This window comes from Melanotaenia boesemani, chromosome 21 (assembly GCF_017639745.1).
Source record: "Melanotaenia boesemani isolate fMelBoe1 chromosome 21, fMelBoe1.pri, whole genome shotgun sequence".
Classification (NCBI taxonomy): Eukaryota; Metazoa; Chordata; class Actinopteri; order Atheriniformes; family Melanotaeniidae; genus Melanotaenia; species Melanotaenia boesemani.
Window position 1 is genome coordinate 26,440,614 of NC_055702.1, and position 25,231 is coordinate 26,465,844.

A 25,231-nucleotide genomic window follows, 5' to 3' on the forward strand; every position below is an offset into this window, starting at 1 on the left:
CTGGCAGTAGGACTGGGAGTTGAGCTTGACTCCATCCTCAACCCGAAAAGGTCCTACAAGCTCATCTTTGATGATACCAGCCCATACCAGTATCCCACCTCCACCTTGCTGGCGTCTGAGTCGGAGTGGAGCTCTCTGCCCTGTACTGATCCAGCCACGGGCCCATCCATCTGGCCCATCAAGACTCACTCTCATTTCATCAGTCCATAAAACCTTAGAAACATCAGTCTTATGATATTTCTTGGCCCAGTCTTGACGTTTTATCTTGTGTGTCTTATTCAGTGGTGGTCGTTTTTCAGCCTTCCTTACCTTGGCCATGTCCCTGAGTATTGCACACCTTGTGCTTCTTGGCACTCCAGTGATGTTGCAGCTCTGAAATATGGCAAAACTGGTGGCCAATGGCATCTTGGCAGCTTCACGCTTGATTTTCCTGAGTTCATGGGCAGTTATTTTACACCTTGTTTTTTAACAAGCTTCTTGCGACTCTGTTGACTATTTTGAATGAAACGCTTGATTGTTCGATGATCACGCCTAAAACACTTTGCAATTTTAATGACACGTAGCTAATGTGTTTGATGATGTGGTCAAAATACTCATTTGCCTAATAATTCTGCACACACTGTATATTACAATGTCACCAGGAGATCGAGGCCCCGTACAGGCTCTTGGTAAATGCATTGATGAGATTAATGATTGGATGTGTCTAAACTTTCTTCAGTTAAACAAAAACAAAACTGAGGTGGTTATATTTGGAGCCAAAGAGAAATGATTAAAGGTCACCACAGAGCTTCAGTCTGTACACCTAAAAACCACCAACCTGGCCAGAAATCTGGGTGTATTGATGGACCCAGACCCACATGTCTGGAACAAACTCCCAGAAAGCCTCAGATCAGCTGAACCACTCAGTTTATTTAAATCCAGGTTAAAGACCCACCTGTTCTCTGCTGCATTTCAATAGTTTTTATTTAGAAGTCAAAATCTACATCAGGTTCACTTAAGCTTTCTTTAAAGTTTCTTATATACTCCTTGAGAAGCAAATACGTTGTTCTTGTTCTTGAGGCCTCAAGAGTAAGAAGGAAGTTTGGTTTGGTCCAGTGCAGGAATTATTGCGGAGGACTTGTTGGAGGTGATTTAGCACTGGTTCCAACCAAGATATGCACAGCAGGATCTCTGAACACACAACATGTCCAACCTTGAAGCAGATGGGCTACAGCAGCAGAGGGCTGATTTCCTTGGCCCACTTTGGGCCCCTTAGTACCAACGTGACCTGGTTTAACCAGCACAGCCTACCTGAGCATTGCTGCTGACCATGTGCATCCCTTTATGACCACAGTGGAGCATCTTCTGATGCTACTTCCAGCAGGATAATGCACCATGTCACAAAGCTCAGATCATCTACACCTGCTTTCTAGAACATGACGATGAGTTCACTGGACTCCAACGGCCTCCACAGCCACCAGATCTCAGTCCAGTAGAGCAGAATCTTAGTCCAGTAGAGCAGATTTGGGATGTGGTGGAACGGGAGATTCTCACCATGGATGCAGCCAACAAACCTGCAGCAACTGTGTGATGCTTTCCTGTCACTATGGAGCAAAACCTCTGAGGGATGTTTCCACCATCTTGTTGAATCTATCACATCAAGAATTAAAAGGGGTCCAACCTGGAACTAGAAGGTGGACCTGATGAAGTGGATGGTGAGTGCAGATTGTTAAAAACCAAATTTCACTGAATATTTTCAGTTTATAGTGAGTAAGAACTAATTAAGCTTTCAAGCATTTGCCTGAAGTGACTGATGAAGGTCTGGCTGCAAGTTCAACACAGTTATATCTTTAAGTCCACAAAGAGCAGCAATTAAACAGCTTGACTGAAATGGCCCCTAAGAGGGAAGAAAGAAACCTGCAGGTCATTGGCTGAAATGTCCAGACTTTGTTCCACCATCTTTCCACTGACTGGAAAAACATTTACAATAAGTAAAAAAAAATCACTTAATCCTGTGTAAATGTCTAAAAATAGAAATGTTTTCTCTCACTGTTTTACACCATGTGCACATTTTAAAGCTCAGTATACATTATGTGGTACAGTGTATTGTTTAAAGAACAGATGTTTTACATTTAAATGTCTGTCCTCAGGAAGATAATTAGCAGATAATTGGTCATAGATAATAATCTACGACACCAAGAATTAAGGAAATTGTGAAGGAAAAAGGGCTCCAACTCAGAACTAGCAAGGTGGTCCTGATAAAGTGACCCATGAGTATTTCAATACCATTTCTATATTTTTGTGGATATATATTTATTCATCTTTTTATTTTTGTACCTGATCCATGCTGCTATAACAAGGCAATTTCCCTCTCAGAGTCAAATAAAAGATTTTCTGTACTATATCTAAATAGTTGTAACAGATTCCTTGAGGGTCTGCACTTCAAGTGAAGCGTTAAAAAACGTAAGCAACACAAACAGCACAACAGTTAAGCAGGGTTTTTTTCCAACCTCAACTTTCAAATTAGATCAAAGAAGGCTCCAATTATGAGGAGGTGCAAAGGTGCCAGACTTGGTGGATTTAACTCCTGGCTGAAGCAATTTACTTTTGCAAACTGTAATGAGATGGCTATTTACTTCAACAGAGCTGTTAGGGGCTTACTTCCAACTACAGCTTGATATTTGGATGGAACCCTTCGTAAATAAGATGAAAACTCACATTTAGCACCACCTGGTCTATAAAACATCCAGCACATACTGGCCTCTTCATGAAATCTTGATCTGTTTTAGGATGTGGAAGGAGTGTAACTTGTTCCTACCTGTACAGCCACCACAGACAGCACCTCCACAGAGATCCTGTTGAACTCGTCGAAGCACCCCCATGCTCCAGTCTGAGCCAGGCCTTTGTAGATGTTCCCACAAGACTGTTGGATAGAAAGAAGTCAGTTATGTTCACAGAAGAGACCTGGACTAGGTCAAAGAGTCAAATCCATTCCTTAACCTGGATTGAAATCATCATCACCGCAACTTATTAAAAAACTTCTAAATAAAGTAATGCTGCAATGACAAGTCTGACTGTATATTTGGCTGTGGAAGTAAATATTTCTATAGTATATTTTGTATAAAATATAGTAAAGAAATAATTACTTGGAGAAAATGCAGCTCAAAAAGCTTCACAAGAAAAATACTAAGAGCTTTAGTGATATTCATAATATTAAAGAGTTTAAATTAAGGAACAAGTTATAAAAAAAAATAAATTTAATTAAAAAATAATGTTATTTAGAACTGTGGAACAGAAAGTCACTGGAGATTAAAAGCTTCCTTTTAAACCAGAGGCTGGTAAAACACAAGAAGCCCAATAGGCTGCCTATACTCAGCCAAAGCCAAAGTAAACAAGCTTAACGGATGACAGACTTAGTCATGCAGCTGAGTTCGAGTATGTTGTATGCAAGTTCAATTCAACCCCATAAACTTGAGGCAGATAAATTCCAATTCAATCCAATTAATTTTTATCCAATTATAGTTGAATAAAAAAATCTGATATATAATCCACATTAGGTCAGTTTAAAATAACTGTTTAAAAAACAGTTTATAAAAATAATAACCGAGGTAAGTAAACCAACAGATTACATTTAATCTGATTCACTCCTCCATCCTCAGCTACACGAGGAGACAGTGGAGAGGAAAATCTCCATTTGAACCAGAACAAGGAAGGAAAACATCCACTAACCAGAACCAGGACAGAAAACCTCCATTAGAACCAGAAGCAGGAGGGAAAACCTCCAATATATCCAGAACCAGGAGAGAAAACCTCCACTAGAACCAGAACTAAGAAGAAAAAACCTTCATTAGAACCAGAACCAGGAAGGAAAATGTCCACTAACCAAAACCAGGAAGGAAAACCTCCATTAGAACCAGAACCAGGAGGGAAAACCTCCACTAAATCCAGAACCAGGAGGGAAAATGTCCACTAGAACCAGAACCAGGAAGGAAAAAAATTCCATTAGAACCAAAACCAGGACAGAAAACCTCCATTAGAACCAGAAGCAGGAGGGAAAACCTCCACTATATCCAGAACCAGGAGAGAAAACATCAACTAGAACCAGAACTAAGAAGAAAAAACCTTCATTAGAACCAGAACCAGGAAGGAAAATGTCCACTAACCAAAATCAGGAAGGAAAACCTCCATTAGAACCAGAAGCAGAAAAAAAAACCTACACTAGAAGCAGAACCAGCAAGGAAAACCTCCAACAGAAGAAGAACCAGGAAGGCAAAGCTCCAAGAGAAACAGAACCGGGACAGAAAATCTCTAGGAGAACCATAACCAGGAAAGAAAAACTCCATTTGAATCTGAACCAGGAAGGAAAACCGCCACTAGAACCAGAACCAGGAGGGAAAACATGCACTAGAAGCAGACAGAAAATCTCCAGGAGAACCAGAACCAGGAAAGAAAACCTCCATTAGAATCAGAACCAGGAATGAAAACCTATACTAGAACCAGAACCGGGAAAGAAAACCTCCAGGAGAACCAGAACCATGAAAGAAAACCACCAGCAGAACCAGAAATAAAAGTAAAAGGACTTTAAAATCAATTCTGAAAGAATCAGGAAGTCCAGAAGTCCTGTACTAATGTATATATAAATATGACCTAAAACCCAAATCTGAGTTTCGCATTAAACAGTCTTACGCTAATAAAACCACATCACTGATGGGGAAAAGGAGAGTTTAAATGTCTCCAACATTAAGCAGAGATTATGTGAACAACCCTCCAGAGAGCAGCTGGCCCAGGATGAAGCAGCAACTCACTATTCTCGTCTATTACCAAGCCAACTCCAGACAGGAGTTGACTGGACTGCTGCTCTAACCGGCATGTTTATGTTTATGCATAATTGAAAATGAGTTTACAGCGAGAGGCTCTGAAGCCAGCTTCCGGTGCACACGCTCTCTCTGGAGTACATTAGCACTTCTCCCTAAAGACGTCATGCTGTGAAATGTATGGCCAGGGAGGCTGCACGCAATGAAACCCCTGTCCACGTGGGGCAGGACCGAGCCAGATCACCAGATTATGCATCTCCTTTAACTACTTCATCTGAAGAGGCTGTGAGGAATAATACTTAGAGCATGTAATAAAGCAGCTTTCGTTGACCGGGTTTGGCAACAGAAGATTCAGGATCAAATTAATCAGCTCTTCTTTAAAAGATGGATGCAAACAGAAGATGAAAAGGAAAAAAGATGAAAAGAGAAGAGCATGAAGGGGGGCTGACAACTTTAATAACGAATGCATACCATATTGCTGACAAAGGCAGGGATGAAAAACACATAAAACGAGCTGCTGTGAATGCACATTAGCTACGTGTTTGCTCACCTTGTAGTCCATCTGCTCAGAGCAGTTGAACACGTATACCATGATGCCGAGGGCTCGGCCCAAGTCTTTGGTAGTCTCGGTCTTCCCTGTGCCTGCAGGCCCAGCTGGAGCTCCACTCATGGTCAGATGGAGGGACTGCGTCAAGGTGATGTAGCATCTAAATTCAGAGATTTGTATATATGTATCACCACTGAGGACTGCAGTCTGACAGCTAAACAAAACATTCTGTTTTCTTCATATTTTGACTCATTCGACTGATTGTTAATCACAGCTTTCAGTATTCACAGCAAGAACTCCAACACAGAAAAGGATCAAATAAATCTCATTATTTGTTTTTTTCAATGAAATATAGACATGCATTTTACAAAAGAAAAAAAGCATCCTGATATAATCACACAATATCAGAATATCAGAAAACATACCTTGGGATAGTCTATGGTAACATCTGAAAACCTTGCATCAAACTTCCCTGCTTCAACTCTACATTCATTCTGACGGTTTTAAAAGGGGATTTTTTCATCTCAGCCAGGGGTCTTCAGGTCAACACATCGAGGAATACACTCAGCTGAGCTTCGGCTTCAGACAGGAGATGGTGACACAAGCTCAGCTTAAGGCTGTCAAATGTTCAGAAATATTCCAGGTATTTATCTACAGGCATGTCAAAAATAAATTATACTCTCTCAGTTCTAATGTTTTAACAGGATCAGAGCACCAGAAACCCATCTTTAACATTTCCATAAGTATTAGTAGGATTATAAATTAATTTCCAAACTATCTGGAGTCCATCATTCCACAGAAAGAAAGATTATTCACAAGTAGAAAACGTTCAAGACAGCTGCCAGTCATCCCAGTAGCGCACATCCCAGTAAGTCCAGCCCAAGGTCAGACCATGGAATACTCAGAGGAACTAAGAAAAAACCAAGAGCTACATCTCATGTTAAACTTCATGACAGTCCAGTTAGAAAAAGACTAAACCAGTGTGACTTGTGTGGAAAGGGTTGGAGTTGGCAGGACTGTGGTTACAATCCTACTTACGAGCATTTTCCAAATTTGTGGCATTCACCACAATCTTTGTATCTGGAATTTGTTCTTAGCTGAGAACAAATCCTACAAAGACTCAGGAACACTCAGGAGTACTTTTACGAACATCTGAAAGCCGACACGTTCGAACAAAATCAGCATTTGTATTGTTTTCTGCTGTTCTGTTCATTAAAATACAACAATACTACAGTCATGTTTCTGTCAGATCTATAAATAACATTTGTAGTACAAACAATTTAGCTATTTAAGACAAATACCAAGATAAGGCAGATCATGTCCAAATGTTATAAATTCCCTTAGGAGAAAATTAAACTTCATTCATTTCATTCATTCATTCAAGAACAAGTCACAGTCAAGACAGATTTAATTCAACTGCAGCCTTCAGCCATTGGTGCAAAAGACTGTACACAGGCCAGATCCATTCCCTCAACCACAGGTATGTCTGCAAAGTGGGGCCAGCTAGTCCATCCTTTCAACTGAGGAGAGATTGGTATTCACCAGTATAGGAGGGAAGATATGAACAATTCCACGTTCTAGGAACACGTTTCTGAATCTGAGTGAGGGTTTTCGTAAAAACTTTCTCAAGTTCAACTTGAGAACAAATTTAAGAAAATTTGTAAGAAGATATTGGTGAATGAGGCTCACTGTCCTTTGGCAGACCAAACCAAAGCAGATATGTATGGGATGATGATCTGGACTTGTTCTGCAGCCACAGGACCTGGACACCTTCCAGTCATTGAGTGGACTGTGAGCTCTATCTGACAGCTAAAGCTTGGTTGAAATGGTTTCATGCAACACGACAATGATCCCAAACACAGCAGCAGATGTACAACAGAATGACTGAAAAAGAAAAGAATGTTGACCAAACCTCAATGAAATCCTATAACTGGACCTTCATGAAAGAGAGCTCTGCATGAACAGATAAATGACAGTGTAATAAGTCATGTTTTGTTCATCTAAAGTTGTATTTGCCAAATTTAAGACCTGGTAAGATGATGATGTCTTTATATACTAAAAATTTCTCATATAACTGCAGCTAAGGAATTAATATGCTGTATCTTCTCTGTTTGCTACTTACACAAATATATAAATAACAGTTTTTCCATTTTTCCAAGCCCTTATCATTACCATAATATCACAGTTGATTAATTAAAAACAGTGTTCCTGTACTTAAGGCCTGGAAGAATAGTAAAAAAGGTGCAGAAAAGTGACTTCTTTCTCCTGCAGGATTACCTTCCTTCGTTTATCCTCATGTCCTTTCAAAGATGTTAAAGAAACCTGAATTTTTGCAGCATTACAAGGTTTCCAAACATCTGTAAATAGTATAAAGAAAATAATCTGAGGTGACGTCTAAGCAGCTCTAACAATGTCTTAGTGTCAGCTCAGTCATTGTCATAACATCATTATATGATAATCTATTCTGCTCCTGTGCTTTGATTATCACACAGACCGATTAGTGACGCTTCTCCTGCAGAAAGTGGCAGGACTAATGAACAGTCCGTCCTCCGAGTATCAATAAAAACCAGCACTTAACCGACAGAGACAATCAGGACTTCATTGATCAAGCCGATAAACGCAATGGTTTCCTTTTTGAATACACCAACGATTTTACAGAGCTGCTGGTTAACAGATGATGTATGGAAGCGGTAAATACTGGAAAGCGAGAGACAGATGTACACACAAGACAAACGATCCCATCTGTACACAGTGTATCATCCGGATACCGGTGCCAACAAGGCTTTGTGGCACTACATTGAAACATAGCCAAAAATCACACAATGAGGCATCAAGGAGGCTGCTGAGGATGTCCTGCATCCGCAGAGTAACTACAGACACATCCCAGACTAAACTGGGCTGTGACAAGGTGACTCGTTTTATTACAGCGTCTTTAAAAGTAACTGCGATATATCTTTCTCTCTTTTCTCTGTGTGTGGTTGTGTGCATGTGTGTGTGGGGAAAATATCCCTGACATTTTGAATAATGGTGCAGATTTGGAGATCCTGCAGTAAGTATTGAGTGAATGGAAACATTATGCCGATAACATTCCTGCTATTATAGATTAGGGTGAGTTCCTTTAGCCTAATTATCCTGCTGCAGCGGGTGAACAAACCATACAGGCTTGTGGTAAACAAGTATATACTGTGCAGACTGGTAATTACAGGGACCTGCAAAAATACTCTACCTCTTGCTTTTTAATATGTGAGAGTGTTTCAACTTGTACTTTAAATGGATTTTAAAATAGTCCAAATTGGTGAAGTGAAATTTGAATAAAGATTCAAATTCTAAATAAGAAAAAAAAAGTTGTGCATGCATATGTATTCATCCTGTGAGGAAGCTGCATACATCTCCTCACTAAGCAGGTGCTCAGTAGGAGACCACACACATACATGCCCTGCATACACTTTAATATCCTTTTATTTGTGTTTCTTTAGTTTTTGTTAATGTATCTATCCACTAATATTGGATCCTATTAGGTTGGGTAATGCATTGGGTTTGGATTATTTTCAGCATGTGTTTTTGTTGCTAATCTCTCTCTCTCCCTCTGAGGTGGTTTGGGGATCAGCACCTTCATGGAGGCGCGCCCATGAGGGTGTTAACCAGGGCCTGGTGTGCTGAATTGGCTGATTTGGCACAAACCAAGTGGCCAGAGAAAGGGGGGAGGATGGGATGATGATAGTGATGATATTTTTTGTATTTGCTTTATTGATTTATGTAATTGTGTTAAGTTAAGCATTTGGGTTAAAGGGGGATGTAATGGTGTATTTGGTGGGAAATGGTGGATGTTAATCTGTGATAGTGTTTTAGGAGTTACAATTGTATATACACCCGTTTCTGTATGGTAATGGGGCTGACCGTAGGTTTTTATGCACTGTGTAAATATGTAGGTGGTTGGCCTTGTGAGGGTCGGTCAGAGAATGGAAGTGTATACTGCTGATTGTAACTGTGAGTAAAAACCCTGAGCTCAGTGAAGACTGGAGTTGAAGTGGGTTCTGTTCGTCATTGGTTGGATTACTCCGGAGGAAGTCGGTGTTCGGTCTCTTTAAAGGATTGAGGATCCGTATTGTGGGAGCCTCAAAACCTAACACATCCCTAAAAGAAATTCAGTGCTACCAATTCCCTTCAGATATAATATGTATAGTTCAATAAAAGGTCCACCAAAACCTCCAACACCAGGCAAGAAGGGCATTAACCAGAGAAGGCATTAATAAGACTTAACTGATCAGTCAATAATTAGATGTAATTGATGAGGTATTAATCTGAAATAGCTGGGAACCTAGATGGTGGATACTGGTTTACATGTCCATTGGGCTACCATAAGCTGCACAGTCCATAGATCTAGGTTTCTTACAGAAAAGGAAGTGTGGTTAGGGTTCACCAAGAGAGTATTTATAAGAAGGTGTCCTGGTCAAATGAGGCTAAAATGACACTTTTTGGCCATCAAGGAAAACACTGTCTGATGCAAACCTCACACTTTTCATCACAATAGTGAAGCATGGTGGTGGCAGCATCATGATGTGGGGATAGTTTTCATCAGCAGGGATTGGGGAAGCTAGGGAATGAGGGATAATGCCAAATACAGGGATATTCTTGAGGAAAAGCTGTTTGAGTCCTCCAGAGATTTGAGACTGGGCAACAATAATACTAAGAATATGTTGGCTTTTTAGATTTTAATGTTTTAAAGGTTTATTTTTCTTTTCATACAATTCTCTTACAGTTGAAATTACCTGGGCGGTAAACAGAGCTTGGCTCACCTGAAAACACTCAGCTCTAACAGTAGTCCACTTTCAGGTTATATTTTCTTTTGTTTGCCATAAGTTTCCCAATGTTTCTTTAATGACTGGCATTAATTTATCAGCACTGTGTGGTTATTACAACACATTTCATTTTCTAAATCATTTTTCCCAAGCACATTTCTTTTGAGATGATTTTGATTGCCATCGATTTCACCTGTGGCCATCCAAGTGTGGCAGCGCAGCACTCTGATTATTGAATTTGCAAAACCAATACCGTTCATTTGTGGTGTGTTATTGAATGATTCAGTAGCAAGTTTGTTTCTGTGGAAAACTAATAACACTCTTACAACCCAGGCTGTTGTGGTGGCAACTGGCTTAGGGTAGACTAATAAACACTGACTTTAGTCCTTACACTGGTGTACATTATGATTTTGATGATGAGTCTTGCCAGGATGCCAGCAAGCCATTATGTTTCAATGAGACTGAGTCACTACAGAATTGTTTTTCGTTGTACTGTATGTCATAAGACCTCCAAGTGGTGACCATTTACTTTGCTGCTTTTGTGTTTGTTAAAAACCTTTCCAAAGCAAGAGAAGGACATCGACAAACAGAGCACTGCACACTCCAGAATGCTGCTTATTGTTCAGCTGTTCTATGCAAGTGACTTGTTGTTGCATATGATAAGGCAGGAAATGTCAGACTTCTGCTCTGATGCTTTTTGTTTGCTCTGATTAGGAATTCCTGCATGACTTTCATGTTATTGTCCTTCTGTGAGATGTTTCTGATTATATCAGCTGCATATAGTAGTAACAGAGTGGCAGTTTTTGACGGGGCCACCATGCACTAATACATATGCATGTGCACATGACTTGGGAAGACATGTAAGCCCACTTGAAAATAAGGCTCCCAACAAAAGCCCCTGCGTAATTCGAACCCTGCAGTACCTTATGGAAATCGGTCTCTTGCTGTTGGAAGGTGCATAGAAACCCGGTTTGTCTTTGACAAGTGAAAATGTCCACTTCAAGAGGAATCTATTGATCGATCTCCATCACAATGTCAGGCCTAGCCGGGACTCGGAGACATTGTTAATTCATTATTGTTAACAGCATTAACAGTAGACTGTTATTGAAAATCAGGAATACAATGAAATGCAATCATAAACCTGACAGATTTTTAAGACCGTCTCCATGATTCATAGCATGAGATGAGTGGTCTATTCACCACATGATCATTAAAAGTGGTACTTTTTCATTAAATCTCCATTTTTCCAAGAAAAATATGCCTCAAAGGTTTTGCATTGCAAAAAAAAAAAAAGAAGAAAAATCGCAAAGCCAGAAATCAGACATGATAACACTGAAGTCCTCAGGTATCAGTTTGATTTTTTAATATCTATTTTTATTACTATTAAATACATATGCAGACTTTTGCTTTTCAATATATAGCTAAGCCATGTAACTGAGGAGGTGTAATCACAAAAGAGCCAGTGTTTAATCATCATATTTCATTTATTAAATATATACAGTGATTTTTATCACAAGTCAAACTGAGTAAATTCATTTATTGATCAACTCACTGTCAGTGCTAAAATGAATGATATTGCCTTGGAAAGAAAAGAAAATCATGTTTTTGTTATTTTTGTTTATGAGCCAGGGGAAAATGCCTAAGAACATTAATCTTAATCCCAACCTAACCAGTTCTGGTCAGGTTAGGTTTTCAGTACAAGTCAGGAGTGTGTCAAGCCCACCAAATGTTTGTTCATGTTCATATCTACATCCATCTTAAAGTGACTGAAAAACTAATTTTAATAACTGGAAAATGAACTCTGAGCATTTTAGAGCATCTAAGTGTAAATCTGAAACTTGCTCACATGCATGAAGAATATATACCAACAGCACTTTAATTTAATGAAACACACATTCATAAATCATCCGATCCACCCTGTGCTTTTTGACATACCAGTTATATTGATCAGCTTATTCATTTACATATTTACATTTTCTCTCTTTTTCTTTCCTTCCTGCTTCGGCAGCAGCAGCTGTGCTGCTTCTCAGCCTGGTTTCCTTCCTCAGCCTGGTTAAAATATGATTTAACTAAAATAGAGCCCCCCCAACAGTCTCTGAAAACCCCCTGTTGGGGGGCTCTGGGAGCAGTATTTCTAAAAGGGGGATCTTGAAGTGTTTTTGGGGGGCTGTTCGCAATCCAATGTTCGATTTCGATGAATCAGGAAGAACGAGGGTTTAATTCACCTTAGAAACATCAATGGGATCCTGAAGGAAGCAAACACAAAGGTTGTTTGTTGTAGGAGGGCACATTCAAGCCTTAATAACTTTTCTTAATATAAATGATCTGGCCCTTCGTGAGTCATTTCCAACTAACACAGCACAAAGGAGCAGACTAGCACTGTTTTTTTCACAATCACAAGATTCACCAATTTTCCAGTGATTTTGTGATCTCGCGGATCCATAGGTGTACTACACCTGCTGGTGCTCCATGTCTTACACGCTCCCGGTGTGAACTGACCCGCCGTGGAGGCCAGAACCAAGCCGCAGTACAGCTGGAACGTGGCACACACTAGTTAGCATAGCTTCCAATCACTGTCTAGCATAAGAAAGGCTTTTTAAGCTGAAGTTCAGGAAGTGAGGGCGAGTTCTGTATGCATGTGAAAGGCAGAACTTCTCTTTCTGTAAACAGAGAGGGTCTTAGCTAAGAAGGGAAATCAGAATTCTGTGCACATTTCCAATTATTTGTAAGAATAAATATCTTAATTTGGGAGAAGTTGTTTTGTTTTCACTGGCCAAATCAAACAAACACGTGTGAAAGAAAACCTCAGATAAAAGAAATTAGTGTGGAACAGTACCTGTTCTTTAGTACTTGTGCATTTTTTAAGGTATTTTTAACAAAGCAGACTACAAAACAAAGTGTATTGTGGGTTCGTTGCACAGCATTGTGGGTAAATACAATCAAAACATAAGCAGGTGTGGGATGATAGGCGGCTCTGGACAGAGATCTGATGCAGTTTCATATTAAGCTGTTATGAACTAGAAACCGAAGTTGTCCTGCATTAACCAAAAGATGAACCATGCTTTGGAAGTCTCTCCCACAATCCATCCAAGAAACCACAGACCCTTCAATCTGAAATAAAAACTCATCCAGCTTCACGCTGCTTTTAGCAGATACACTTTTAATTTCAACTTCTTTGTGTTTTATTTACTTTGTGTAGTTTTACCTGCTTGCTTGTATTTTTTCTTGTTTTTAACTTTTATTTTGTAAAGCGTCTTTGGGTTTCTGAAATGCACCATTTAAATAAAATGTGTTTTATTATTATTATTATTATTATTATTATTATTATTAACAGTAATTAATTTTGTCTGTGAAGTAACTTGAGATGGCTTTGTTGTAAATTTGCGCTATACAAATAAAACTGAATTGAATGAACTAAATTTTATTTATTTGTAATTAAACCAGTTTTCTTCTTCGTTGTACACTGTAGCAGACTTTTAACTACATAATTCACCATGCAGTAATATAGACTTTCATGTTAGAGCAAAGTTGTTCACGGTTGTCCGGCAACCTCAAGCACAGTATCTGGGGTTTCCTGTGTTTTTTTTTTAGCTCCACGGGCGCCTCCATGTTGTTGCTCTCTCTATTTTTTCTGGTTAAATAAAAACGACACGCAATTGTGTAGTCATTCATTCTCTGTACCACTTGGTCCATTACAGGTCGCGGGTAAGCTGGAGCCTATCCCAGCATTAAATTGAGAGGCAGGGTACACCCTGAACAGGTTACCAGTCCATCGCAGGGCCAACACATAGGGGACAAACAACCATTCACACTCACACACACTCCTAGGGAGAATTTAAAGTCATCAGTTAACCTAACAAGCATGCCTTTGGACGGTGAGAGGAAGCCAGAGTACCCAGAGAGAACCCACGCATACACTGAGAGAACATGCAAACTCCACACAGAAAGGCCACCACCCTCAAGGTTCGAACCCCCCCGGCCGAGACTCGAACCAGTGACCTTCTTGCTGTGAGCCTTCTTGCTGTGAGGCTGCGGTGCTAACCACCACACCACCGTGCAGCACACAATTGTAGTCGAAGTGAGAAATTGACTCTTCCTTAAGCCTTAAGCCCTGCAGTGTAAACGTAACCATAGCCTACATTTTAATGGTGGGGCGGTAGGGGACCTGGATAATGGACATGGGGGTACTGGCTCCAAAAAGATTGAAAATCATCGATGTGAAACAACAACCAGTGCTATCAGCATTGGTAGACTTAGTGAAGCCGTATTTAGTGCTGAGCGATATGACGTTAAATCCATATCACGATAAACTGAACATGTTTCCTCCATTAAGATTAAATGTTTTTGTTGCAAACGTTTTCCTAATTTAAAAGCAGATTTTGATTTTATAAGAAGTGAAAGGAAGCACATAGTTCAGCTATATATGTGGTCTTTTAATGAATATTTTTAAATACACTACCGTTCCAGAGTTTGGGGTCACTTTGCCATGGGATTCAATAGAGAAGTGACCCCAAACTTTTGAACGGTAGTGTATACGTAGGAGATGATTTAAATAATTGATATGAGCAAGATTGTATCAATTATTGCTTCTGAATGTCAGTTTCACTTAATTTTTCATTAATTGCCCAGCCCTATCCGAATCACATAATTATACCCTTGATCTGTTGAAGTTGTTGAGCAGAGACTTGAGGTGCACTTAAGTCACATTTCCCGTGACTTCAGACTCGAATTGAACTCGGGATTAAAGAGTCAATCATTTATTTTAAATTTTTTCTTCAAGATCTTCTCTCTGTCTGATCTCCTGTCGGCTGGCTGTCATTTCCCCAGACGTAATGTGCACACGCAGAACCATGCATGGCAGAACTAGTAAACACATTTGCTGCACTGTAACTTTTAAATAGTAAAAACTTCATAAGGGATAAATAAGACAGCAGCAAACCACAAAGTCTGTGGCATAAAAGCACAGGACACTGAATCCACTACATCCACTTTAAAACACACCTGGAGAGGTTAGTCACTGTAATATGGAGCTGATGTTAGCAACAAGCTAAGTGCAAAATCAGAGCTAATGTTAGCTTGTAACTACCTTTATACTAAAATAATGTTAACTCTACTGGGTTTGTTTATTTATTATAAAAATAAGTATAGGCTGTTGCTGCTTTATTCATTTTAACAGTATTTACTGGACCTGTATATTATTGGATCTGAATATATTCAAATATTGAGTTTTTTTTTTTTTTTTAAATTCAACTTTTAAAAAATTTATACTAATGTTTTCTGTTTTAATGTCTCATGTTGAAGTCATTTCAAGCTCCCCCTAAATTATTAAGGTTTTTCTGATGCATTTGCTCAGGTATCCCCAACTGCAGACTCAAACTAATAGGTCATTAAAGACTTGAGCAGAACTTGGAAGCAAGCTGTTGGAGAATAATTCCATTTGGATCAGGTGTGTTGGAGCAGGGAAACATCCAAAACCTGCAGGACAACTCATGATCCTGCACTAGTGTGTAGCATGTCGACCGTCATTGGTACATTAAAAATGCTATAAACTGCAGTATAAGTTTGGAAGAGTTCTCAGTGGGTCGAGATGGACTTTTCTACACGTTAAATAGTTATGGTTAAGTTATATGTTAAAGGCATATTTACTAATCTGAAAAGAAATCCCATGTCATCTTCTAGGCTACGGGTTTTCAAAATTCAGTAAAGCAAAGGAATTGGCCGGTGGAAAGGATCTGAGCATTTTTCAGTTAAAGCCAGTCAGTATTGTTAGATATAAGGCGAGTAATAAGGCGATTCTTTGGATATTATAATGTTGTGTCTTAAGCAGACCAGATAGCTTGCGTCGCATGGCAGATTATTCATTACAATTAAAAGGGACTTGCAACTTGACTGGGAAAAAGGGACTTGAACATCTCTGTTGCAACAATAAGTCTTAACTGAACTGCTATAAAATCTAATCCTGATCACGTTCATATACAACTAACATTCCTCCTCATAAGGATAGCGTATGCAGTTAAGGTAAAGCAGTCAATCATAGTTTTAAAGCCAAATGAACATTCACTGATACCAACAGCAGCAAGCAGCATTTTTCTCCAAGTGCCTCTGCTGTGAAGAAAGTTGTGTGACTATATCAAACAACAAATAATCTTTTAGCTGTTTAAGCTTTTCTCTCAAGTCATGGATTAAAGGATTGGACACCTAGCCTCCTGGTCCCTGGTCCACTGTTGCAATGAAAGCCAGTGACAAACTGTGAGAGTTGCAGCAAGTTCATGCACCATATGGTGAGGTCTTGCTACACGCCGCTGATCTGCCCATCAAAGCCCATTGTTTTCTGCTTTGTTCAAGCTTCAAAGAGACCACTGGTCAGCCTGGAAAACTGCACAATCAAACCCTGCAGTTTGCCAAATGACTGTGGGATATAGGTATTCATCTCGGTGTAGTTTATCGGGCGTCCTGCAGAAATGTGTGAGTATGAACAAACAAGCTGTTGGCCACATGCCCGTGCTGAGTTTGTCTGAACGGTTTTGGTCATTGTGGTTGTGCATAATTCAAATGTAGATTCTAAGAAAGCATCACATTTATACATCATTTATCTGCATTTGAGTCCTTTCCCATTGTCAGCATTAGTATGTTTAACCTCAGAAATCTGTAGGTTGTGAATGGTCACTTCCTGCCCGGAGAAAAAAACCTTTGACAAAATGCAGCTGTTACACTGAAAGCTGTAGGATGTGTTGTACAGCTCTGAGTATTTCTTATGGGCTCAATATTAATTCATAAAGATTTTGCAGTTGTATATGAATGTGTTCACATAATTTCAAAGTTTGCATCTGTAAATCAAGCTTATCACCCTGTAAAAACAATCTGCCTGAAAAATTTAAGTTTGCAAATTTGCAGAAAAGGGTTTGCATGGTTGTAAAAAAGATTTGTATTTGTGAAAATGAAAATAAAGTTGTTTTGCAAAAACCCTGTTCACAGATGCAAAGCACGAAACTGTGTGTGAAAAAGTTGCGGTTGTGAATTATGTCCATATGTTTACACTTCTATCTGACTGGATGGTGACAAATCAAACTATCCAATCAAAGAGCAGATGGCTTCCCAACCTCCAGCGCCATGTTTTACTCTTTTAGCACTTCTAATACAGTAAAGCAGTCAATTAGAAGTGCTTTTATTTCTGATAGCAATTTAGCTCAAAAACATGAGCTACATACATCTGAAGATTTATCCATCTTTGTTAAAGATAAGATTCTACTGTAAGTTACTGTCTTAATTTTGGCCTACACACCACCAGAACCCTTTTGCAGCTGAATGCCTAGTTTTTTTTTTTTTTGTTGTTGTTGTTTTTGTTTTGTTTTTGTTTTTTTTTAATGCACAGTGGAACGGGAGAATCTGATCATGGATGCAAATCTGCAGCAACTGTGTGATGCTGTCATGTCAATATCGAGCAAAACCTCGGAGGAATGTTACCTTGTCGAATCTATCACACCAAGAAATAAGGCAGTTTTGGGGGAAAAAGGGGTCCAAACTTGTGCTAGAAGGAGGACCGGATAAAGTGAACAGTGGGTGTAATTGGACAGATGTTTACATGTTCAAGTGTTTCTCAACAGACACATCCTGTTTTAGAGAGACATCAAATATGCAGCTGGTTTACATTAAACATTCCAGTTTGGTTTGTCTTGTATAAAAACGACTTAGATGGAAATATCAACGCATCAGTCTGTCTGAAATTAAGGACTCAAGAGTTTCCATGCAAATGAAATGTAAATCTTTCAAATTGGAAAGCTAATGGTTTATTCTGTTATTTTTTCAAAAGCTTTCAAGTAGAGCATTATCATTTTTCCTCAGCCTGTTAAATTTTACCAACTTCTCTACTTGAGCCAAGTGAATAAATCTCTGCAGGTTATTTTCCTACAACAGCTGAGTGTGAGCATAAATAAGTGAACATAATATGCACCTACACTTACAATTACTGAGCTCTTACATGGCAACTACATGTTTTCCTCATGAGCTGCATTGGAAAGAAAGAAAAGCTAAGCGTAGCGACGGCAATCTAATGGACGATTAAAACAGCTTCACCTTCACTGAGTAAACAAGCAGTAATGGTGTTGGTTGCCTCTCAGTCTGAACAAAATGCCAAGAATGACGCCTCCGTACCTGTCTGTTAGAGGAGTGATGACTAATCGTGGCATGTTGCCCAGGTATTCATACGAGTAGAGAAACTGGGCATCACAGATGTTGGCAAAACAATGCCTCTCCCTTTCATCCCATCGGTGTCTGAGCTGGGAGAGCCAAACGAAGGCCTGACAATTCTCCACCTTAAAAGAGAGAGAAAGAAAAGAACAAGATAAGAGGATGCCAAGGCTGAAGATAATCAAAGCTTTTCCACTCTCTAATTATGGTGAAAAATCAAACATTCCTGAATATCCTGAGTGCATTACTCTCAAAAAGAAGCTTCTGAACTGTGGCAGCAGAAATGGTGTGCCGGGTGTGCTGTTCTCACCTTCTGAGCGATCATCTTGGCCACCACGTCTCTGGCATGAACGTCGATGGTGCAGATGGTCATGACTTTCTGCCTGTCCCCCGGTGTAAGCTGACCAATCAGCATGGAGATGAGGGTGTTGAGCTGGGACACCTGCTTTCTGTAGTACTCCTTCATGGAGTTGTCATAGCCTTCCTCAAGGCGTGCGAACGCCATGTTGACATCGGACGTCCACCAGATCTGAGTGCAGGTCAGCGCCACCTGAAACATCAAGTCAGAGACGATGAAGGAAAACACTCGCTCTTTGATCTGGGGAATGACGGAACCGAGACAAATTCCCACACACCTTTCATGCATTTTCCTGTTCTAACCCACAGCTGTGCAGTAATGATTGTAATTAGATGTAAAAGGTTTCACCTGTCAGCTGTCTTTTTTTTTTTTTTTGTTATTTTGCATATCTGTGTGTGGAATCAGCTTCGAGCCGCACTGGATGGACTGAGCAGGTGTTGTGTTATCTGGCTATGAATGGACTTGGTCTATTGATCCTTTGCATTTAGAAAGTGGATGTGGTGTTACCACATGATAACCCCTGGTGTACAACATGCAATTTATGATTAGAGAATATGAAACGGTTAAGTAATCGGAATTCATAAAGTGTGTGAGTGTGTGTTGAGGTGGATCACATCATGTCAGTTTTTATTTGTTAAAGGTTAGTTCAGCTAAGTACTGTTATTGCTTAAAATGAAGTTTTAACAGATATTTTTTTTCAAATTTTTACAGTACATTTGTCCCTAATTTTACAGATTTTTCCAAGAGTGAAGCGTGAAGATTATACTTGTGATTATATAAATAAATAAGAGTCAGAACGAAAATTTAGTTAAGATGTTTTATTGTTTTTTTTTTTTTGTTTGTTTGTTTCTTTTTTACTTTTTTTTTTTTTACTTTTGTTCAGATATTGCAAAATGTCGGGCAGACCAAAATCACCCTTATTTCAGTCATGTCATCAAAAGTCATCAAAAATATCTGCTCAGTGTAAAGTCGATCACTTTAAATGTGTTTAGAGCAAAAGCTTGTTCTTCAAAAGAAAAGACAACATTGAGAAAATGTTTGGCATTTGAATTAGAAAAACAAATATAAAAACTGTTTAAACAAACATGTAAAATTAAATGCTTTCACTAATAATTCAGATTATGTTCCCTGAAAAATAGTTCATTTAAAGGCCTGGTAATAAAACTGATGTTTTGGAGACTTTATGGAACAAACCTACAACTCCTAATAAAGAAAAGAAAATCATTAAAAAGATTCCTAAAACCACAAAGTGGTGAGTGAATCTGCTGCTGAAGCAACACTTTAATGCAGTCAGAGCCCAGGCTTCAGGCTGACTTTTACAGCAAAGTATGTTACAAAATATAAAGAATCTAACTCCATTCTTCTTCTTCATACTTTTAAGTTTCTACAGATGCTCTAGGGCGGGGCGGATTGATCCAGATATTGATATTATGGATATCAAGGCTAGTATCAGAATTGAACTATACCAGTGTGATGAGATCAATAATCTTGCAGAGTGATTTGGGGGCTAAAAAACAAAAACAAAAACAAAACAAAAAAAAAAAAAACAAAGGATAAGAATTAGAGCCAACCAATAGAAGGTTTTGCTTTTGTTCCGCTAATTTTCACTGTTGACTTTATTTTTCTCTTTAAAAAACTTAAATTTTAATATCATTTCTGCCATTTAGTTTAATAAAAATGTTATATTTGACAATCATCTTTATATTGTGTTTAATCATGATAATAATAATCATTAATAATTAAAGGTAAAATCATTAAGGGCCAGTTGTTCAAAAACTTTAATCCGGATAAAAGCTATCTGGATTTGGGAATCCCATTTTTTGGTACGGCGGATCATGTAATCCGGCTTACTTTTACCCTGTCAAAGCAAAATAGGACCGGATCACCATGATCCAGAATCCCGTTCATGCAAAACAATGTGCGCTGCCGGCCATGTGAAGAACAGAAGGAAGAAGAGACAGTTTGCATGCCTTAACAACATGCGAAAATTTATCCCGATTCAATTCCAAAGTTTTGAACAACCCAAACTGAAGGTTTAACCCGGATAACAACCAGGGCTGGATTAAATGATCCAAGCCGATTTGAAAATCCAGGTTTCCACATTTTCAAGATTTGATCCTATCCGACAACCGAAATCCAATCGGATTACGTGTGAACAACGGGCCCTAAATGATTATGAAGTGCAAGCAAAAAGTATTGGTATCGGTATCAGTATTAAGGATAAATGCTCTGGATTTACTGAAACCCCTAACCCTATCGGCCAGCCATCACATGCTCCATGTCTTCTTTTCTGTTTTTGCTGTATTTCTGTAGCAGCGTTACTGTGCCACATACAGGCCTGGTACATATATTACAGTATTTTCAGTGGTTTTGTGTGGATGCACGCCTTTCTATAAACAACCCTGTCTATATGGAAAATGTGTTTTTAATTAAATTGCTTCTGTCTCCATGTGGATTTACAGCAAGTGTCTTCCTGTACACCAAGGAACCCGTCCAGCTCTGTGGAGCTGGAGTAGTTAACAGAGACACACCATGAGAGACTTGCAGGTGAAACTGCAGAGGGTGTGAATAACCACTTTGATCATGATATATTCACCAGATAAAAGTTCAGTGTCTGTGGATCTTACAAATTTTGCCATGATATGATTCCTACTCAATTCAGGATCCACCAATGAATGCGAGACAATATCACTTGCTGATTTAACACAATCACTTCCATATCAAATCTCAAAAGTAACTAAAACATAAGAATCAAACAATCGGCCTAAGTTCAGACATTTTAATAAAAAAATAATAATAATAATCTGTAGCTTAGTACACATTCTGTACTCTGAGCTTTAAAATGTGCACATGGTATAAAAGAAAAGTGAAAGAAAACATTTCTATTTGTAACAATTAAAACAGGATGAAGAGATTTTTTTCACTTAATGTAAATGTCTTTCCAGTCAGCTCTGTAAAAGTTTATAATAATATGTTTTACTCTAATTATAGCATGCATTTTTAATTTATTAACTAAACCTCTGACTGCATTTGTGTAGCTGGAAAGATGGTGGAACAAAGTCTGGACACTCCAGCCGATGACCTCCACGTTTCCTTCTTCCCTCCTAAGGGCCATTTCAGTCAAGCTGTTTAATTGCTGCTCTTTGTGGACTTAAACAGTAAACTGTGTTGAACTTGCAGCCAGACCTTTATCAGTCACTTCAGGCAAATGTTTGGCAATCAGGAGCATCAAATTTACCTTTCAGGAGAATGTTAGAGGGGAAAGAGTCTCATTATGACAGACACACAGCTTTTTTTGTTCTCACTGACTTTAACACTGAAAATACTCAGTGGAATCTGGTCTTTAACCATCTACACTCACTATCCACTTCATCAGGTCCCCTTCTAGTAGCGGGCTGGACCCCTTTTTCCTTCATTCCTGCCTTAATTCTTGGTGTAATAGATTAAACAAGGTGCTCCATATTGACATGATAGATAGGAGTCCAGTGGACTCATCATCATGTTCTAGAAAGCAGGTGTAGATGATCTGAGCTTTGTGACATGGTGCATTATCCTGCTGGAAGTAGCATCAGAAGATGCTCCACTGTGGTCATGAAGGGATGGACATGGTCAACAATACTCAGGTAGGCTGTGGTAGTTAAACCAGGCCATGTTGGTACTAAGGGGCCCAAAGTGGACCAAGAAAATATCCTGAAGCGTTGATCCAAGGCAGAATGGATCCATGTTTTCATGATGTTTCCACCAAATTCTGAGCCTAGCATCTGAATACGTGTTGTGTGTTCAGAGATGCTATTCTGCAGACCTTGGTTAGAGCCAGTGCTTATTTAAATTCCTGTTGCCTTTCTATCATCTCCAACCAGTCTGCCCATTTTCCTCTGACATCAACAAGATATTTTTTTCCAGACAACTGCTGCTCACTGGATTTTTTCTGGTGCAGGTCATGTGATGTAGTATGACTGATTGGCACAATCCATAAAGCAAGTGTGATCAGTTAAATCTGCATGAGTCTGATTACCTGAGCTGGATACTCAAACAACCATTGCTCTCTGGATTTCTCCTCATAAGCCATTACCGCTTCAGTCATCTGGTGGCGAACAGTGGCTTGCATGGTCTCCAGCACCCTATTCAACCACAGCTCCACCTTCAACAGAAAACAGAAAACAGGACCATGAATACAAATGTAGAAAAACACTGCAAATTCTGTCACGTGAGCACCAACAGCTGCTCTTATCAGCACTCTAATGAGGTCATTAATAAGCATTCAAGTAGAAGAGGACTCAGGCAAATACTATGACATGTAATGGAAAATGAATGGATTTATGGGTTTTGATATGCAACCCCCCCAGGAGCAAAGACAGTCAATTTCATCTGCTTTACTCTGAGCTGTAATATTTATGTTATCTGTTCTTTCCATCAGCAAAAACCTCTGAACTGAGGTATAAATGAGGGATATTTCACCTGCCCAGTGCAGTCGCAGGACTGATTAAAGGGGACATACTCGTCCTCTTTGCTGTACATGCCCACGCCAGTCTCCGACGGATTTCCCTCTCCATCTGCTTCAAATCGCATCTTAGCCATGTTGTCAAACAGCTTAGACAGATGCTTCTGGACCTGAACAAACACACACACACAGACAGACTCAGCTCAGGCTGAATTTATACCTTTCTCACGGCCTCACTGGCATTTTCTTTGCCGTCACGCATATAAATAATGCTCCAAAGCTGCATTTCAGAGTGGTTTGTGTATGGGCAGGGCTTGCGTTTCTGCTGCATGCCTCTTTGCTTCCTCTTACAGAGGTCTGGTGGCAAATTCTTCAGTTTATCTCTGAGGGAGAAACAGACAAGACTATGTCCAGATGATGGAGGTGAATGCAAGCGCCAAACCTGTGAGCAAAACTGCCCCCATGTGGCTTGTGTAGGTACTACAACAGTCGGCAGGAGGCAAATTGTGTAATAAATCATGGTAAAAGAGCAAAAGCTGCGTAAAATTATGAGTTTAGAAAAGAATAAAATTCATCACTGCTCCTCAGGGAGAGTGCTGAGAAGCCACCTGCTGTGGGTTGGTCCCATTAGACAGGATGTCCAGCAGATCAGCTGAAGAGATGAAGTAAAATCTGGGGAAGGCCAGACGCTTGGTATCCAGATACTCTGCCAGAGCTTTTTCACACAGAGAGAGCCTGAAGAAAAGATACCAAGTTAACATTCATGTATGGAGAATATAAGAACAAGAAGGCACTTTCTAACAAACTCCAAACTCTCACCTGCTCTGGATGTCCTCCAGCTTACCAAAGAGGCCTGGTTTATTGGTGGCCTCCACAACATTCGGCGTCCGATGCATGGCATCCGCCAGCTCTTTGAAATCAGCATCAATCCCTTCGAAGCGTCTGGAGTCCTGAAAAGGATTTCACATAAGAGGAGGGAGAATCTGGAGGTTAATAGCAAACATCTAGGCTTAAAGCACAGCCTGAACATCATGGGAGCAATTAAAAAGTTGTGTAATCTCAGCTCTAAAAATAAGAGAAAGGCCAATTAACGAATCCTTAATTAACAGCTCCAACAGTTATGCTATCTGTTTTTTATGCCAATGACAAGGGCAGGGGTTAAGGTCTGCATGCATATGAGCTCCATGCTCATGTAAACCTGACACATAGAGCTGTAATTAACTCAGCATGTGTGCATGAATGGGTCTGTTTGGTGTGTAACCTCAGGCAGCTGTGAGCGGATGTCCTCCGAGCCGATAAAGATGCTTTCCAGGTAAGTCCACGTCCGCTGCACCTCAAACCAGATGGAGATGACCGAGTCTGCCACAGACAGCTTGCTCTGCCATGAAGACACTTCATCTAGGAAGTGTGCAATGTGCTTGGAGGACATGAGGTTCTGCAGCTGAACCTGGTTATCCTCCAGAGTTTCGATCAGCTCCTCGTCTGTGCGCAGCAGAGGCACCTGGGTCCTGTGGTGAGGCTCGTACTGGAACTGCATACCTGCACAAGATCGAGATGACTGATGATAAACTCTGAAAAGGACACGCTCTCGTGCTTTGGTTAAATGAAGAGAGGATGCTTCCTGAACCTGTCCAGGTGGAGTTGAGCTCCGACAGCACTTTCTCCATCCCCATCTCTTTAACAGCTTTGTCCACAATCCCCCTCACCTCCTCTTCAAAGCAGTGAAGATTGAGCTGCAGCAGATCGGCCAGGGTGGTCTCCTGTCCACAGAGCGACATATCAGCTGGTTTCAGATCAGTCTCGTCAAAACATAACAGTAGGGACAATGAGTGAGACCATTATGGTTCCTTTTTTACTATCTATTAACTACGACCAGCACATTCACTGTGAGAAAGATTTTTTATGATGAAGACAGTTTCTACTTATTTTTCATTTTTAGGATTCAGATAAACAAACTGACAAATTTCCCAAAAAACAAAGAAAAGCTGACAAATTAAGTCTGTAATTAGTGAATTCATTTCAACTTTAAACAGACTCCAGTCCAAAGCAATTATTTCCTGTGTGTTCGCTCACCAACTTTATTGTTTTTAGAAAATGGAACAAAAT

General features: G+C 39.6%; 1 protein-coding gene across 2 annotated transcripts in view; it reads right to left on the minus strand.

The window, feature by feature from the left end:
• Nucleotides 1-25,231, minus strand: part of LOC121632524 (dynein heavy chain 9, axonemal-like) — a 198,150-nt gene that overhangs the window by 143,207 nt on the left and 29,712 nt on the right. For both annotated transcript variants that reach the window (XM_041974102.1, XM_041974103.1), the window contains 10 exons: nt 24,753-24,885; nt 24,387-24,664; nt 23,945-24,075; nt 23,734-23,860; nt 23,143-23,295; nt 22,700-22,825; nt 18,637-18,876; nt 18,291-18,451; nt 5,344-5,500; nt 2,798-2,902 (listed from right to left, as the gene is read on the minus strand). In XM_041974102.1, the coding sequence (XP_041830036.1) occupies nt 2,798-2,902; nt 5,344-5,500; nt 18,291-18,451; nt 18,637-18,876; nt 22,700-22,825; nt 23,143-23,295; nt 23,734-23,860; nt 23,945-24,075; nt 24,387-24,664; nt 24,753-24,885 (1,611 nt within the window). The remainder of the gene's footprint in view (nt 1-2,797; nt 2,903-5,343; nt 5,501-18,290; nt 18,452-18,636; nt 18,877-22,699; nt 22,826-23,142; nt 23,296-23,733; nt 23,861-23,944; nt 24,076-24,386; nt 24,665-24,752; nt 24,886-25,231) is intronic.